At 49.0% G+C, this 17,183-nt stretch overlaps 1 protein-coding gene across 1 annotated transcript; it reads right to left on the reverse strand.

Moving 5' to 3' along the window:
• Nucleotides 1-1,300: 1,300 nt before the first annotated feature.
• Nucleotides 1,301-16,842, reverse strand: RBM38 (RNA binding motif protein 38). The gene is given in 4 exon segments (XM_009645433.2): nt 1,301-1,912; nt 1,915-2,060; nt 16,070-16,124; nt 16,713-16,842. Coding segments are annotated over 4 exon segments (393 nt in total). The 5' UTR covers nt 16,831-16,842; the 3' UTR covers nt 1,301-1,838.
• Nucleotides 16,843-17,183: the final 341 nt, after the last annotated feature.

Consider the following 17,183-nt stretch of genomic DNA (forward strand, 5'->3'; position numbering starts at 1 on the left):
CAAAAAATCTGAGAACCAAACTTCTAAAGCAAGTTGGTGAGGCAAAGTCCAATGTGGCTGAGTAATGCAAAGGAGGCTCATGGGTGTGAGCACCCTGCCAGAGCCTCACCCCTGCCCACAGCCTGCCAGATCAGAGATCCCTTAGCTGCAACAGGGCTTTGGCAGACTGCTCACTTTTGGATGGATTAATTTAGAAAAAAAAAACCCAAACTTGTTCTAAGCAAATAACAGAAGGAAAGTGATATCCTGAGCATTCTGGGGCAAGATCTGATCTTAGCTGTCCTGGTTTCCACTGGAGCTGCACCACCACTTTATACCCTCTGCTCCACACAGGCTGGGTGCAAGCAAGCACCCGGTGCTGGGCACGAGCACTGGGGACCACACAGCTCCAGCATGATGCTCCAGGCACTCAAAAACCCTGAGGTACCAAGAGCTACAGGTGACTTGGGACATGCAGAACAAGCAATGGCACATGGGACAGGCTGTGAGGGCCAGCTGTGCCCATGCAATGCCCTGCCAGGTCAGGATGCGAGCAGGGGCTCTGGCCAGGCTCCGCTGCACCGCAGGACATGTGCTCCCACCCCACCCAGGCACGCTCAGGCGCAAAGACCCAGCAAGGCCAGATCAGGTCAATTTGGAAGTACTCCCTAACAGACTCCAGCCAAGCAAACATGGTACCATACAGTAGCAAATAATTTTAAAAGTTAAAATAGTTTATTGCTGTTCTTTGTAGAAATGCACTTAACTTACATCATCTGTTCTCTTCCTTTATTTGGCTGTTGGATTATAGGCATAAAAAGGTTATGTTTACCCATTTGTTCAATGACAAAATGTCACCTTTTTCTCTTTTGCTCCACTCACGATATTCTCCTCAGCTTTGCTGGCCAACAGCCCCAAATCTCTTTTACATAAATACTGTAAATGTCTCCATAGGTTGCAGCATTGTAACAAAAGACCTACCGAAGTAGACAAAATGTTCAGTATTCTTGGTTGGTTTTTTGCATTTAAAAATATACCTAAATTTGAGATAATCTTAACAGAGTAACAATTACAATAAGAAAATAGTACAGTGCGTTGACTAAAGGAATATTCTGCTCTCCTTCAAGCCAATATTCCCTTTTGCATGTTGAAGTGATTCAGCAATTACTTAAGAACTTTTACCTACATACAATAATTTAGTAAAATGAGAATTAAACAACGCAGATACTTACTACTATTCTTCTGTCTGCAATTCACAGCTCATGCGAATAAAATCGCAATAAATATTAAAAAATAGTTTTTCTTTTTGTTTTTTTTCCTTTTTTTTCTGTAAGGCATCTCTGAGTATTACAAAGTTTTTGTACAACCAAAAAATAAGATTGCTTTTCTCCATGTTCTCCGAGTACCTCTGTACCTCAACAGTAATTAAGAGGATTTGCAGGTTTGATGAGGAGGGGAAGGCTGACAGGGGAGGGCCGGAAAGACGACCATGGGTGATGGAAGCAGACCGCGATGTGTGCAAGAATCTGTAGTTTTCCTGTGAAACATTTCAGTCACTTTTAGAACATCTCCAAGATAATATCTGTCCAGACTGAAAAAAAAAGATACCCCAACTTACCAGAAGTCCATTTTCATGAGCACAGTCAGACCGCAAGGGTTTGGGTTCGCCCTTAACACTATAAATAGCTTAGGTATTGATATGCACCTACATAAGGGGGGCAAAGGGGTGGGGTGATTTTTTTTTCTTTTTTGTTTTGTTTCTTTTATTGGGTTTTGTTGTTGTTGTTGCTTTTGTTGTCCTAGTCATATCCTTCCATTGTAAAAGATTGTCCTAGGTGGCGAAGGGGCAGGCAGGGCCCTCACTGCATGCGGTCGGGCTGCAGCTGCTGGGGCTGGTACTGCACAAAAGCAGTGGCGGGGGCCGCGGGGTTTACTGATCGTAGGCAGCTGTGGTGTACTGGGAGTAGGCTTGGCTGGCGGCGGTGTAGTCGATGTAGGGAGAGGTGATGGACTGCACGGGGGTAGGGATCACCACGCTGGGCTGGATGATAGCTTGGGGGTAAACATAGTGAGGTGTGAGCCTGTGGAGGCAAAGGGAGAGAGTCAGCGAGGGGCTGGGCTCCCTCCAGCCTGCACAGCCCCCTCCTTCCCCCCCACATCCACATGCATCAGCCACAGAAACATGTGGTGCCCTCAAGTCAGGGGTGCTGCTCAGGGTGGAGGGAACGAAGCAAAACACTCCTAGACCCCAACGGTGGAAGTAGTGTAAGGTGCAATGGGCTGCAAGAACAGACCGGCACCCTGGTCTCAATGCCTTGTATCTCCCACTATCCAGGCTGCTGGTCCCCAGAATAACCTCCCTGGATGGCCGTGACACAGCCCCTGCCCAACTGGCTCTGCCTGTCCCTGCCAGCCTCACCACCTCCTGGATCCTCCAGGTCCACGCTTCCCCCCACACTGCCCAAATCCTGCTGGAGGCTCCCGAGGAGCCAGCAGCCCCCGTGGGGCACCTCCCGGCACTGGGGATATGAGCTCCTCCGCTCATCCCATCAGGGTAGCATCCCAGCAGGGATGACCACTGTCCCCGGGCACAGCCCAGGGCCTTCCAGCTTGCCAGCTGTCACCAGTTACTACACACTTAAGCTAGTGTTTCCATAATACTGGATGTTTAGGGCAATGCTACAGGGTGTTTGTTGCAAAACAAGAGATATTAATTCTGGTTTTCTTCCCTTCAGTAACACTCCTCAGCAGCGACCGTGCCAGCAGCGATGCTCGCGTGCCCATGAGCTTTTACACCCAGGCTCAGCAGCCAGCCGGCCCCCGGCATTTGCTCTGCCTTTTCCACACAGGTCCTAAAGTGTTGCTTTTCACCAGCTGGTTTGCCCCTGCCCCGAGCAAGCCATGCTGCTGAGAGGAATTTAACAACGCCACAGTCAATTAAAGTCCATAGACTGAAAGATCCTGGAGGTGATTAATCCAGGATTGCCCACTAATTTGCTAGAAACTGCTAATGAGGAAGAACAGAAAAAAACAGGAAAATGAAAGGGCTGTATTTTCCAGAGGGCCCGCAACAAGTCAGGCCTCAAATAAGAGCAAAAACTGCGCAAACCTGAAGGTTTAGGTCCATCCATACAAAGTGCCACAGGCCAGACAAAAACGGGCGCTTGCACATGCAACTGCAGAGCAAACTATCTGCCTGCACAGCCCTCGGCAGCGGAGCCCTCCATTGTGCACAGGCTTGACAGATTTGGGGCTTGCTTAAGAAATAGGGGTGTGCAAATTGCCACCAGCAAATGGCACGTGACCGCTGAAAGATCAGAGCCACGCGCACCCGAAAGCGCATGCTGTGAAATAGGTCCCTTTGGCCGGCTGCTTGCCAAACAACACAAGGCAACAACACGAAGCAAAAGCCATCCTCCAGAGAGCTCTTTCTACCCTGCCCCCAAACCCAACTCATTTTGGCAAAAAAACCAAAAAAAAACCCCAAGGTAAAACTCTGCAATGAGCTTATGCAGATTCAAATATTTTGGGGGATTTTTGTGTGGATGTGTATGACAGCACATTTTCAAACACAACCACTTTTAAAAGCCTCCCACAGGCTTTTCACAAGATGCAGGCTTGTACATGCCAAAACTGCTCTCTAAAGCCGAGCTCATCTGCTCAGGGAGAGGATATCTTGTCCACTTGTCCGTCTGACCCCCGGGGTCAGAAGCCCCAGCAGACCCACCACACTCCCAGCAGCGGGACCCCACACTCTGGTGCTTCACAGGCTGGGACTGGAAACTTCAGCAGAATGGACCACTGGCTGCCCTCATCCACCCGAGCATCCCTCCTAGGTCTCAGTCACCACATACAACGTACTGGGGTTCACCCAGGGCTGTTCCCATTTGCTTTACAATGAGTACTGGATGGTTTAACCCGCTCTTCAGGCAGGAGGAAGGCTTCTTGCAAACAAGTGCTCATCTGAACTGAGTTTTCTCTCGTTTTCCCACTCACATATGCACTTTGGTTTTTCTCGAGGCAATTTGCATGATGAGAGAATGATTGTTCTCGTCACTCCTCCCCCAGCAACACTGCCTCCAAAATCAGGGTCCTTAGCTATAACAAGGCCACCCCAGAGAGGAGGATGGATGGTGGAGAGCAGCACCTCAACCTTTGGCTGATTAAGTGCAAGACCATCTCCAGAGGCCAGAGCCACCCCCGGTGCAGTGCTCCAAGAGGGACTACACAGCCCTTCAGTCCGTAAATGCACCGTGCCCAATATTGCCCTGTGACTAACGAGAACGGGATGAGACAGCAGAAATTCACTGAATCGCTCTTGGTTGTAGCTCTGACCTAAACTGAGGCCATCACAGCTGAATCAGAGCTAGAGCTTACACCGGTTCAGACCAACAGCTCTTACTGTCCCACGCCCGCAGCAGCAGCCACCTCTTCCAAGGAGCCGGGCTCAGTCCCAACCCAGAGGTTCCTCAGACTTCGTTTGTTTTGTTTCATTTTGTTTTCAGTAATGTGGAGATGCAATATTGCTCTCTTGGCCTGCCAGGGTCTGGGGAAAGGCTCCACAGAGGCACCCCCAGGCACCAGCCCCACCACTGGGGGCGAGACAAGTGGACACCACGCACACCTCTTGCTCTGCCCCCTAGTAAATTAGCAGCTTGGACAACAGCCTGCATCCCAGATCGGTGACAGATGCTCTGGCTGCCTGTTGCTACATGTGTCCCACTACTAGGCTTCCTGCCACTCCAGGGCTTGGTAATGTTAAAAGCACCCCACAAACACAACAAAAATAAATGCACAATCCTCACACTCAGGACTCACTAAAAAGCGCCCACCAGCAGGAGCAGAGGAGGGGCCTGCACTTCTTCTGCACACAGGCGTTCAGCCCACGCCTGCAAAATGACCAGGAGGATGATCAGAGAGCCTCCAAGCAATCCAGCCTGAGCATCGTCCTGGCTGAGCAGCTCCGCAGGTAACCCCCCATGTCCCCTGCCACCACCCAACTGCTCTCCGGAGCCAGCACACCCCATGCGGAGGACATGGCCACATGCGGGGCTGTTGGGGCAAGCGCACGCTCCCAACTCATCCCCCAGGAACTCCGCGTGTTGGCTTTGCTTTCACGTACACAGCTCCTCCATCGCAGCTCCCACGGTGTGCTCCGGAGAGACAGCAAATCCATGACATCCTGCACTATTTTTTTTCCTCAGCAAGGCAAAATTCCAGCTCTTCAGTGCTACTTCAAATAAAAAGCACCATTAGCGGAACCATTCCTGCACTCTGTTTCCAGAAATACATCCCAGCCCCATACGTACACAAGCGCATACCACACACCATAGTTCACTGCACTAGAAAAGTCACACTCAGCAACTCCAGAACGTGTTTCTATATAAAAGGGAAGGTTCTTTTGGTCTGTGAGGTTTTAATAATTTAGCTAGAAGTTTCAATTGTGATGTGCAGCTTGGATTTCTGAATTAGGTGGACAGATGGCAACGCATTGATCAAAACAAAACACACAACCCAAGGTAAGGTCACTTGGATGATTTGCAGCTACAAACAAAACCAAACCAGTGCAGTACGATGAAGTTCTCTCCTGGCTATGCTTAGCATCCACAGAAAGTCTTAAAATATTCCCCCCTTTCCATTATTTATGAAAAAACTTTTTTTGGGGGCGGAAAAAAAAAACCCAACAACCAACCCTCTTTTAGAGTTCTTTTTCTAAAGATCAGCAAACTCTAATCTGAATTTCTACAGAATGAGTCACATCTGTGTTTTAAGATGCTTTTCCCTTCCTCCCTGCAATTTTCCTCCCTCCCCCACAACAGGCCCTGCCAGCCAGAAGAGAACTTCATCTAGAATACACACAAAGTGATTATCAAAAGTCAACCAAGTGATCAGACATGGCCACCACACATCAAAGCCAGCCCGTGAACAGCAGATGTACGAGATTCTTATGGCATTACAATTAATCACGGGCAAAGGCCACAAAACCCAACAAGCATGGTCAAACCTAAGTCTAGAGCCAGCAGGGGCTGCAGGAGAGACTCAGGAGGGCCATCACGGTGCAGGAGGGCAGCCAGGACCACCACGCTAGCCCACCTTCCTAACTATGTGGCATGAACCCACGCTGCCCTGGCAGCCAAAATTGAAAGACACAGAACAAGAGAGATGGTTACAGAGCCATCGGCAGAGGCGATGCAGACCCGGCTCCTGCTTTTGCTGGGCAAAATATGAAGGACAGAACAAAAGCAGCCCGTTTTGGGTGCAGTCCTGGGTGGAGATGTTCAAATGCATCAGGGAAGGCTTGCAGCTACCAGTGCCCTCAGCTCCTGAGAGGTGCAAGAGCAGAATTTTTAAAACCTGCTGTCACCCAGTCCTCTCCACCGCAATGGCAGGGCTGGCTGGTGGGCAGCAGCAGCCCAGAATAAGGGATCTGTCACAGCCATGTGTCCCACACCCCCTCCCAAATGGCAAGGAAGAGGAATGAGCTAATAAAGCCCTCTCCCTCATCAGCAGCTCTGTCTGGCAGAGCTTATCGCAGAGGCATTTTATACATTTGGTTATTTTAGGTCAGATTTACACCTAAAATGTGTTTTATAGCCACACCTTCTCAGATCTCCCCCATCCTGCAGGACTTGCCACCCAAGCTGCGTGGGTCTGGGAGAGCAGCAAGCAGGAGTTCCTGACCCCCTTGATCTCTGCCAGCCACGCTGGGACCTGGTTTCGCTGCTTCTGGAGAGGTGGGAGACAACCACAACCCCCTGTCAAGAGGGACACAGCATCACACAAACCCTTGGGCAACAAGGAGGGGCACAGTGCTCTTGGCAGCCTCACAGAGATCAGCACACAAATGCCACTGCCACGACCAGCCTTTTTTTCCTTGAAGAATAAAAGAAACAGAGCCCTTTGTGTCTGCCAGCGAAGGCACAAATTCCAGCATTTGACCCCAGGAATTTGCCTTCCATTTCCACTAGAGTTGACCTGTTAGCTGCCACAGGGACACCCACACTGCCACAACACATGATGGGGCTTCAGCTGGTAGGTGGTACTGCAGAACAAGCCGAGCGTGGCCACAGCTTCCATGACAGCAACATGAAAACTAGCTCTGGTGAAGTTACCACCTCCAGCCACTGCCTGGATGACAGATTTAAATCCTAGAATGGTTTGGGTTGGAAGAGACCTTAAAGATCATCTAATTCCAAACTCCCTGCCATTGGCAGGGACACCTTCCACTAGACCAGGTTGCTCAGAGTCCTATCCAACCTGGCCTTGAACACTTCCAGGGATGGGGCATCCACAACTTCACTGGGCAACCTGTGCCAGCACCTCACCACACACATTGTAAAAAAAATCCTTCCTCATATCTAACCCCAAATCAACCCTCTTTCAGTTTAAAGCCATTACCCCTTGTCCTATTGCTACAGGCCCTAAGAAGTCCCTCTCCAACTTTCCTGTAGGCCCCTTTCAGGTACTGGAAGGTTGCACTAAGGTCTCCCCAGAGCCTTCTCTTCTCCAGGCTGAACAACCCCAACTTTCAGCCTGTCTTCATAGGGGAAGTGCTCCAGGCCTTAGATCCCCTTCATGGCCTCCTCTGGACCTGCTCCAACAGGTCCATGTCCTTCTTATGCTGGGAGCCCCACAGGTGCACACAGTGCCCCAGGTGGGGTCTCACCAGAGTGTAGTAGAGGGGCAGAATCACCTCCCTTGACCTGCTGGCCATGCTTCTTTTGATACAGCCCAGGAGACTGTTGGCTTTCTGGGCTGCCAGTGTACATTGCCGGCTCATGTTGGATTTCTCATCAACCAACACCCACAAGTCCTTTTCCTTCAGGGCTGCTCCCAATCCCGTCATCCCCCAGCCTGTATCTGTGCTGGGGATTGCCCCAACCCATGTGCAGGACCTTGCACTTGGCCTTGTTGAACTTCATGAGGTTTGCACAGGCCCGCCTCTCAAGCCAGTCAAGGTCCCTCTGGATGGCATCCCTTCCCTCCGGCACATCAACCACACCACCCAGCTTGGTGTTGTCAGCAGCCTTGCTGGGGGTGCACTCAATCCCACTGTCCATGTTGCCAACAAAGGTGTTAAACAGCACCGGTTCAAATGCTGACCCCTAAGGAACACCACTCATCACTGGTCATCGAGCCATTGACCACAAGTCTTTGAGTGCGACCATCCAGCCAATTCCTTATCCACCGAGTGGTCCTTCTGTCAAATCCATGTCTCTCTGATTTAGCAACGAGGATGTCATGCAGGACAGTGTCAAATGCATTGCACAAGGCCAGGTAGATGACATCAGTTGCTCTTCCCTTACCCACCAATGCTGTAAGCCCATCGTAGAAGGCCACCAAATTTGTCAGGCATGATTTGCCCTTAGTGAGGCCATGTTGGCTGTCACCAAATCACCTTCTTATTTTCCATGTGCCTTAGCACAGTTTCCAGGAGGATCTGCTCCATGATCTTGTCGGGTGGCAGAGGTGAGCCTGTCACTGGCCTGTAGTTCCCTGGATCTTCTTTCCCTTTTAAAAAAATGGGGTTATATTCCCCCTTTTCCAGTCAGTGAGAACTTCCCTGGTCTATCATGACTTCTCAAATGTGATGGATAGTGACTTAGCAACTTCATCCGCCAGTTCCCTCAGGACCTGCAGATGCACTTGATGTATTTTGCAGTGGGTTCATGAGTGTAAGAGCACCAGACAGGAGCTGCTCTGGGAAGCTTGCCCCAACCACACCAAGGAAAGCAGCCGCAGTCCATGAGCTCTCCACTTGTATTAGCAGCACAGCAACACCACCTCGGCATCAGTGATGCACAGACACATCCTGATGTAACTCATGCTGCAAGAACACCGTTCCTGAAGGATGGTCCCAAGCCAGGAAGCACTCACCTCATGGAGCCACTTCGGGTAAACCTGCGGGGAGTGGTGGCAGGCTTGGCAGCACCTATCATATGGGCCCCAGCCACAAGGACAGGCTGCAAAACGTGAGAAATCCAGGTCCTGTTCTCAAATCCAGATATGGCAAGGAGGCGCTACAGGCTAGAACATGGCCTGGGCAGTTCCTGCATGCCAGAAAGAACTCTTGCTCCAGGAAGAGATCACTGAGTTTATTCACCAACACTTCGGTGCAGATCAGGACATTCATTGGGCCCAAACCACTCCACCATCCATCAGCTTTCACTGGCACAGGCTGGGCTTCAGCCACTGACATGACAAACCTCCCAATCCTGAAGTGTCCCTACTAAAGCTGGTTTAAATGTGCACTGAAATGTCAGTGGCTTTGCCTCATCAGCCAGCTTGATGAGAAGGACAAACTGCAGCTCCGTGGCTTGGTACTTATCCTCACCGACACAAACACAAAATAGCAAACCCACCGACCTCATTTCTGCTCATTTTGCAACTAATTTGCCTGTCCGTCTTCTACTCATCCTCCTCTGGCCTGCTGGGAAGATTTACACAGCAGCCTGTGCAAACAAATACATGACTGGGTTTCCTGCTTCCCCTCTGGGACCAGACATCAGCATGCTGGTGGCAATCACCAAGGAACAACCTGCCACCACAGACTGTCCCAGGCTGGAATTGGTACAGGAGAAAGAGCGAGTGTATCGCAGGGTTCAGTGATAAGCCCTGCTGGTTGCTAAGCCTACCAAAACCATTGCTCTAGAAATACAAATGCCAACTTAAGGGTACAAGAGCAATCCTTGATTTCAATTTATTTTCATTTTGGCAAGAGAGAAAAAGGTTAAGGAACAAGAGGCATCACAGTAGCGAGAACCCACGATAGCCCAGCAATGTCCTCATTTTACAGTGTTAACACAACTTGACTCCACAAGGCAACGAACTAATGGCCCATAGCGTAAGGAGGTGGTTCCCTCAAAAACAAGTAAGAAGAAATGCCATCTACACCTTCCCCCATAGCCGCTACAGAGGTGTGGGGAAAAAACCAAAAGAGATTAGAAAAAAGAGGCTGCAGACTAAAGATGAGAATGCATCTTCTCACAAAGATCTAATCCTTTTTCTCAGTTTAACCAAGAGTCTGAGATCAACATGCTGAGCTCTACCACGAGTTAGCCAGGCTCAACAATTTACAGCTTTATCCTCTGGATCTTGCTTCCCCCACACCCAAAGGAAAAAGGAAAAAAAAAAAAAAAACACAAAACCATTCCGAACAAAGGCATGTTGGGCCAGACCAAAAATAGTTTTGGAGAAGCAGGCTGAAAAACACTCAGGTAGCAGGAGATAACATCTGCCTGAAACGAGAGCCATCTGGCACAGAGGAAAAAGCCACATGGAAGTTTATCCATAACCAGTCAGCTACCCAGGGAGGAAAAAAAACCCCTCCTCTTTCGAGTTATCAGCACAGCCAAACCAGAAACGAACTGACAGAAGAAACAGAAAATGCTTCACACCAGCGCACTACAGGAGTCCTTCAGCATCCATGCGAGAGGCCCGGGAGGATGCCGGATCCACCCCGGCCCCACAGGAGGAAAACCAGAGGCTCTGACAGATTAACCCAGGAAGCCCTAGGAACTCTGCCTTTAACTAAGCTTTCCAATTCTACTCTGCAATTTGGAGAAAACCAAAGTCTGCAGAAACATCTCTAAAGTTTTCCTCACATACCTGACAAGCTTTGGCAGAATATATATTAAATTGACTACTTTCAACTGGTTCTGGTTTTGAGCAGACTTTCTTTACATGTGATCCCTTCCACTGACTCTGTAATTAAAACCATCCACACATTTGATTTACCAAAAACTCTTTCTTGGCTAGATGAGTATTTCAAAGCAGAATGCTTTAGCTACGGAAGAAGCAATCAGATAACTATTTTTGATAGAAGAAAACCTACACTGATAAAACAAGTAATTTCTTAGCCCAGAAAGAAATTAAATTTTAAGAGTTTTGGTGATCTCTGCTGCCAGTTGTGCCTTTGTTGCTCCAGAGCATCCAAGACATCCCGCTCCACACCTTTGGGCAAGCTGGGATCATGGCAGGGGGCTGGGAGCTTTCCCAACCTCCGCTGCTTTGGCCGGAGCAGAGCCAGCAGCAGCTCAGCCGCGACACAGGAGAGCTGCAACGCTCAAAGCTGGCAATGGGGAAACTGCAGGGGACAGCACGATCCTGTTTACAGGATTTAGTGACCAAGAAATAGGAGACTCAGTTTTAACTCTGAGGTCCGCAACTTTTCATCTTTTGTGATCATAGAGTATATTTAGCCCTGGTATGTAGCTTGCTCCCATCTGTGGGGAACAAGCTCTTCATATAAGTCATATTTAGAAGTGACCCAGTGTCCTTGCTACCAAATTATCAGCACAACAACTGTCTAATTCCCCCGCTGGTGTCCTCAGCTCAGAGGCAGGCCGGTCAGAGCTGCATTTATCATTCGAATTACTGGGCATGTGTTTAATACTACAGAGTTAGGGACCAGTATGCCAACAGCTGCTCAAAGGAAAGATGAGATCAAGTACAAGCTGGACTGCTCTGAAAATTCAGACATGTGCACGAATCTGCTGCCCGGGGACTAAGCGGCACCAGCCAGACCAGAATGGGAGAATTCTGCATCTGCTGCTCCCCAGCTCCTGCAACAAGGGGAAAGGATGTGGGTGCTGCTGCCAGGGTGGCTGCCCTTGCACTGGTGAGGATGAAGAGCAAACCCACCGAAGGCAGCGGAATCAGGCAGAGAAGACAGCGCAACTCGAGTCGTGTGCTGCAAAGACGAAGCTGGGCCAGCTCAGCCCAGCCCCCCACCCCATGCAGACCTGTGCCCCGCCTGCACTGGAACAGCACAGGGCATCCTTCACCCGGAGCCTGTCCCCTGCAAGGGGCCTAGCAGCACCTCGAGCTTAGCACCTTTAGGTAGCCAAGCATAAGGTCAGTTTACCAGACCATGCTCTCTGTTTGGATTGCTCTACAGGTCTGTATCAGATGCAAGACATCAGCAAATTGTGCCCAAGTAAGGTCAGTTTACCAGACCATGCTCTGGATTGCTCTACAGGTCTATATCAGATGCAAGACATCAGCAAATTGTGCCCAAAACCAAACCAAATTGTATACCAAGCCCTTGGGTCCGATACCAGCATTTGCCACCTTGAAGTAGATGCCTAAGAAAATTCGCAAAGCCATCTGAGCTGCTTATAAATATATGCCTATTATAAAAAAAAGGGGGAAAAAAAAGTATCTCTTTCTGACTGGCAAGCATTTGGTCTGAATAGCAGCAACCATGCCCGAGAACCCGCAGCTGAAGCCGTTTGGAAAACAGATTTGAGTGTTTCTTAGGAAATCCCCCCCTCCAAAAAGCTTTCATGTTATTGGCACAGGATAAACAACAGGTGCCATGTGCGCCATCCCCATGGGAGCCGCCTGTGACCCAGAGCAGGCCGGGGTCCTGCAGCGGGCCAGCTTTTCGGTAAGCGGTGCAATAGGAAGCCAGAGCAGGGGGGATGCCAGCTGACAGCGGCCAAGCAGAGCGAGGCCAGCGCACGCCCTTTTATAAGCGTAACCACAGAAAAGATGAAAGTTTGTTTCCTTTTATTTTTAACCCAGTAGAGAAGTGTTAAGGATAAACAGCTGCAAGGGAGGGTGAGCTGACACAAAGAGGTACTTTCTTTACTTCCTAACGGCAGCAGCATCAGCACATGAAAATTTCAGACTCAAGATTTCACTCCTTCTGATGCTGCCTGAGACCAAATGTGGGCCAGAGTCAGGGGGCCACCAAAATAAGCAACTACACAAGGATGGGCAATGGGGTCTCTGCAGCAACAACCTCCAATGTGCAGATATGGAAAGAGCTGGATCCCACTGCAAGAGACAGCGACACATTTCCAAGAGCTCAGTCACTCAGTCACTGGTAGATCTCCCACACCGATTAGCTCCTCTGCTGAGGCACAGGCACAGGAATGCATCTGCTGCACGCCGCCTGCGTCCCGAGCAGCAAGCACGGCTGCGAAGAGGAGAACCAGGGAATCCCCACTCCCTGCACAGGCTCAAGCCTGTCTCGAGCACTGGAATCCCAGAGGAGAGGACCAAGAGAGGGGCACCAAGCTCTGCCACGTCACTCCTGGTCAAGTAGTCTACACAGTTGCTCCTAGCAGCTTCCAAGAAATTTCGCATATTTCTCAAAACTTCTTAGAAGGGACACTGCTGCAGTAAGAGACAGCTCCGTCTGGGGAGAGAGGGTCTCCCCTTTCTCCGATCGCCACAGCGCAGCTCTGTGCTGGCTGGTAGCTGCAGGGACACGCAGTGGCATTGCCAGCTGCCTCCAAGCAAAGAGCAGTCTGGAAGCTCCAGGCTAAGCCCCCAGGCCTAACGCTGCTTCCCCAAACTCAGAAGGCAGACCTCCCAGTCACCCCGACACAGGCACATCCCTTGCCTTGCGTTACTGTTAAGGTCTCTGGTTACGACAATCTAGAGACTACTTTTCAAACCAGGATTTACTGCTGACTCCGTGCTGTCTGCCGCGCGAGTGCCTCCCCTGCCAGGGCAGCAGGAGGAAGGAGAGAAGCTCTTCATGGTTTCTCTTTCTGTTCCGCATGCCCCAGACAATATTTACAGCTGCATTCAGGTGCCTGGGGCTGGGGGGGGGGGAAGCCTTCAGTTTATAAATAATCCTCACTGATGTTTGGTTAATTTTCATAGTTTCCATTCATTTTGGGTTTCACCAAAACCTGCATTTTGTGGCTTGATAGAAGGAACACGATTGGCTGGCTTTCTCTTATTTAACTGCCTAGCAGTTATGGGTTGTTCATTCAGTCTCTTCCTTGCCAAGTCCAGCTTGCACACCTAGCACCCCATGTCCCCTAACAATCATCTTTTGGAAGCCACGTGCCAACCCCTGGGCACAAACACCTTGCAGCAACAGGAACTGCAGGAGGGAGAACCGGGCAACGTCTTACACCGTGGGCAAAGCAGACGAGCTGCTGAGCTTCACTGGGGGAAGGTCCAGATCCACTCCACACAGTGCAGAGCAATCTGACGGAGCTTGCAGAAACAGACAGACCCCAATAAAATCCTCGCCTATCCTCAAATCCCACAGAGGGCCAAGGAAATTGTGGGTTCAAGGGAATGCAAGAGTGGAGCCTGGCAGGCTCTTAATTTTGTTGGTCTACAAAAGAGGTCAGACAAAGAGAGAACTGGCAGCCAAGCTCCGCTGCTTGGCTGAGCACCTGAGGCTTTGCACAGAAACCACAGAGCAGCCCCAGCCATGGTGCTCAGGTAAACGGCTCCACATTTTGCCAAACCCACATATTCAGTGACTCTGCTCCAGCAGTGACTGAATGCAACGAAATTCTTGTTTACTGATGCTTGCAAATAATGATATATAATCCCCTTCCTCCAACCCTCCAGTATGCTGGTTCCCGTCTCTTGGCAACTGATACATAATTTATAGTGCTCTCTGCCTGTATGTGCTAACTGCAGCCCTGCTGGTTTAATGATGAAACCAATGCCTAAGAACTGGAACAGTAACAGTCTAGATCACAAGGAACACATAGTCAGTTGATCTCACACTCCTCCGTACGTGAAACTAAAAGCAAACTGGGCAAAAAGAAAAGCTACATCTCCCAGAGCTGCAGGGCTGCGGCTGCCGGGGTAGGTACGGCGCCCACAGGAACAGCAGATTATCTGCAAGAGGCACAGGCGTGCGCCAGGCTCCTGCCAACACGAGGAGCTTAGCGTGCTTCATCATTCTACTCTTTTCCATCAGCATGCATGGAAAAACTCCTAACAGGCTGGTTTGATCGCCAGCTTCTCCTGTGTGAACTGGAAAGCCTCTGGGGTTCACATCTGGAAGGTACCACTGCTGCCCACTTTGGGGGCTGAGAAAACTATTGTAGCTCCCACACAAGGGGAGGTATTAAAAAGCTGCACCTTGTCTATGTAGACTACAGTGGCTCTTGCACCAAAAGAAAAAAAAAAGACTCTTCATTTCACGACAGATGTTCTAACAGAGCCAGAACCACTTACAAAAACTGGCATGTTTGGACCATACACAACACATGTACACTGGGTGTGCACTATTATGGCAACACGGCCTCTTACATCCATAAACTCACTGGAATGAGATTACCCAGGCAGTTGGCAACTGCAGCCATCAGGGCAGAGCAGTGAAAGTTTCTATTTTGTTTTTAGCAGACCTTTCTTTAAAAAAAAAAACAAAACAGAAAACCACCCACCCCACCCCCCCAAAAAAAAGTAAGCGGAGAGCAGGAAAGGGATGAAGTATTTCTGTTGACAAAGGCCAAAATCCCATCTATTTATATTAGAGCCGCACAAAACCCACAACACAGCAGTGCTCAAAAGCTTTAAAAAATGCACCTACTTTCTTAATGCTCTTAGAAAATAATAATAAAAAACCCCTATCAATATTCGCTTTCTGAAATGGTGCAAAAAAAAGAACGGCATCAATCATTAAACAGTTAAATGAAGGCGGTATGACAGTCACTATTGTTCTCGTGAAGCACACTTGTCTTTTGCCGAGCAGCTGCCAGATCCTATTAGATGTATAAAAAGGGGACTTTTCTAACTGAGCCGGGATGGTATAAGCTATTGAAAACAGCAGACAAAAGCCCACTTTTGCAGACTATTCAAGCCTTGTATAACATCTGTCCAAAATCAATTTTTGACCTAATGTTACTTTCATTAAGTAACAGACTTTGTTCCCAATGCAATTTATTTTCTAGGATAAAACTGTATCCTAAGCATTATTACGTGGGAAACAGCCCAGAGGAAGCAGAAGATCTTATTTGAGAAACATGAACAGAATTTGCTTAATTGTTTTGACACCTTAAGTACTATAATAGAGAAACTATTTTCCATTTATTTGAATTCTCATGAATTCTTGAAGTTAGCAAAGCAGCGAGCAATGCATTGGGTTTATTATGACTAAGATTTACTGAGGATAAAGGAGGATCTTTGGGAATTACATTAAAGCTGACAAATGCACAAAACTTCTGAAATGTTCACCAGAAATAAGTACTCCAACATTAACAACAGCTGTTGAAACTGTCCACTCTTGACGGCTGAGGCTTTTTTCACGCGTTTTAAATAATGAGGAAGTTGATTCATGAATTTGATTTCAAACAGACTGTTAAGAAACATTTCCACTTACCCAAAGGGCCTCTGAATGAAGGCTGGATGTAGCTGCTGCACACCTATGGTAAAACCTAAAAAAAAGTTCAGAAGAAAAAGGAAGTATTAATGAATGCCATCCATTTAACTTTCAACTCGTAATATACCTGCATAACTGCACCTCAGACCACATGTACACGCATTTCATCTGCTGTGCATGTGAGCAAATTCAACGCCCTGTTTAGAAGCGAGTTAATTTTAATATGCATATGTGATATGCACGAGGACCAGATGGGAATTCAGATTAAAGAACAGTGTGAAAGTGCTGTTATTCAACAGACAACGGGGAATAAAGCCTTATTTTACACACTGGGTACTGCAGGCAGAACGATGGATCTTGCTGTTAATACCGATGTAACGAAGAAAAGTGAAAAACAGATCAGCCATGGAAGAAAAGGGCTTTGACCAAGTTATACAAACTTAGGTGCGCAACACTGGTCTAATGGGTAGAAGTAAGAAGATACGGAAGAGAGGTAACTGGACTACAGCAGCCTCAGTCGTCGGGCAGAGCTACGAGGGATGAGCACGCGTCATCAGATCAGATGAATCCAGCCCGAGTAACTTGTTTCCTCATCTCACAAGTTATTCTAATAGAGAGAGACGGGATCTCCTGGGTGCCTCACCAGTTTGAATACTCCTTGGTTTTGCTCCCAAATATGCCAGGTTCACATTTGCTTTCCTGCCATCGATGATGGGGTTTGGGTCTTTGCACGCTCTTTCAGCTGCAGCTCTGTCTGCCATGGTCACCTGGAATTAAGCACAGCCTTGTTTGTAGCAACAGCACTCTGTAAACACTCCAGCAACAGGCAATAAGCAGGGTTTATTTATTGTCCTGTTTTGAATCGGGAGCTAAGCTCGGCTTCATACGGTCTCAACTCGCACAGCAAGACAGGAAGGGGTCCCGTGGGCTTGACAGAGAAGGGGGCTCCCACCTTGCCAAGTTACTCGCTGGGCTTACACCCCTCGTCTTCCCTCACCTTCCCAGCCCCTCCCCCGTGCTTTTTTAAGAAGTTGGTGGAATCAGTCCCAAGCCTCCCCGCAGCAGGGGCAGCTCAGGGCAGCCGGCAGGCGGGGACCCGCACTCCCCAAACCCG

Source organism: Egretta garzetta, unplaced genomic scaffold, assembly GCF_000687185.1.
Source record: "Egretta garzetta isolate BGI_Z169 unplaced genomic scaffold, ASM68718v1 scaffold188, whole genome shotgun sequence".
Taxonomy (NCBI): domain Eukaryota; kingdom Metazoa; phylum Chordata; class Aves; order Pelecaniformes; family Ardeidae; genus Egretta; species Egretta garzetta.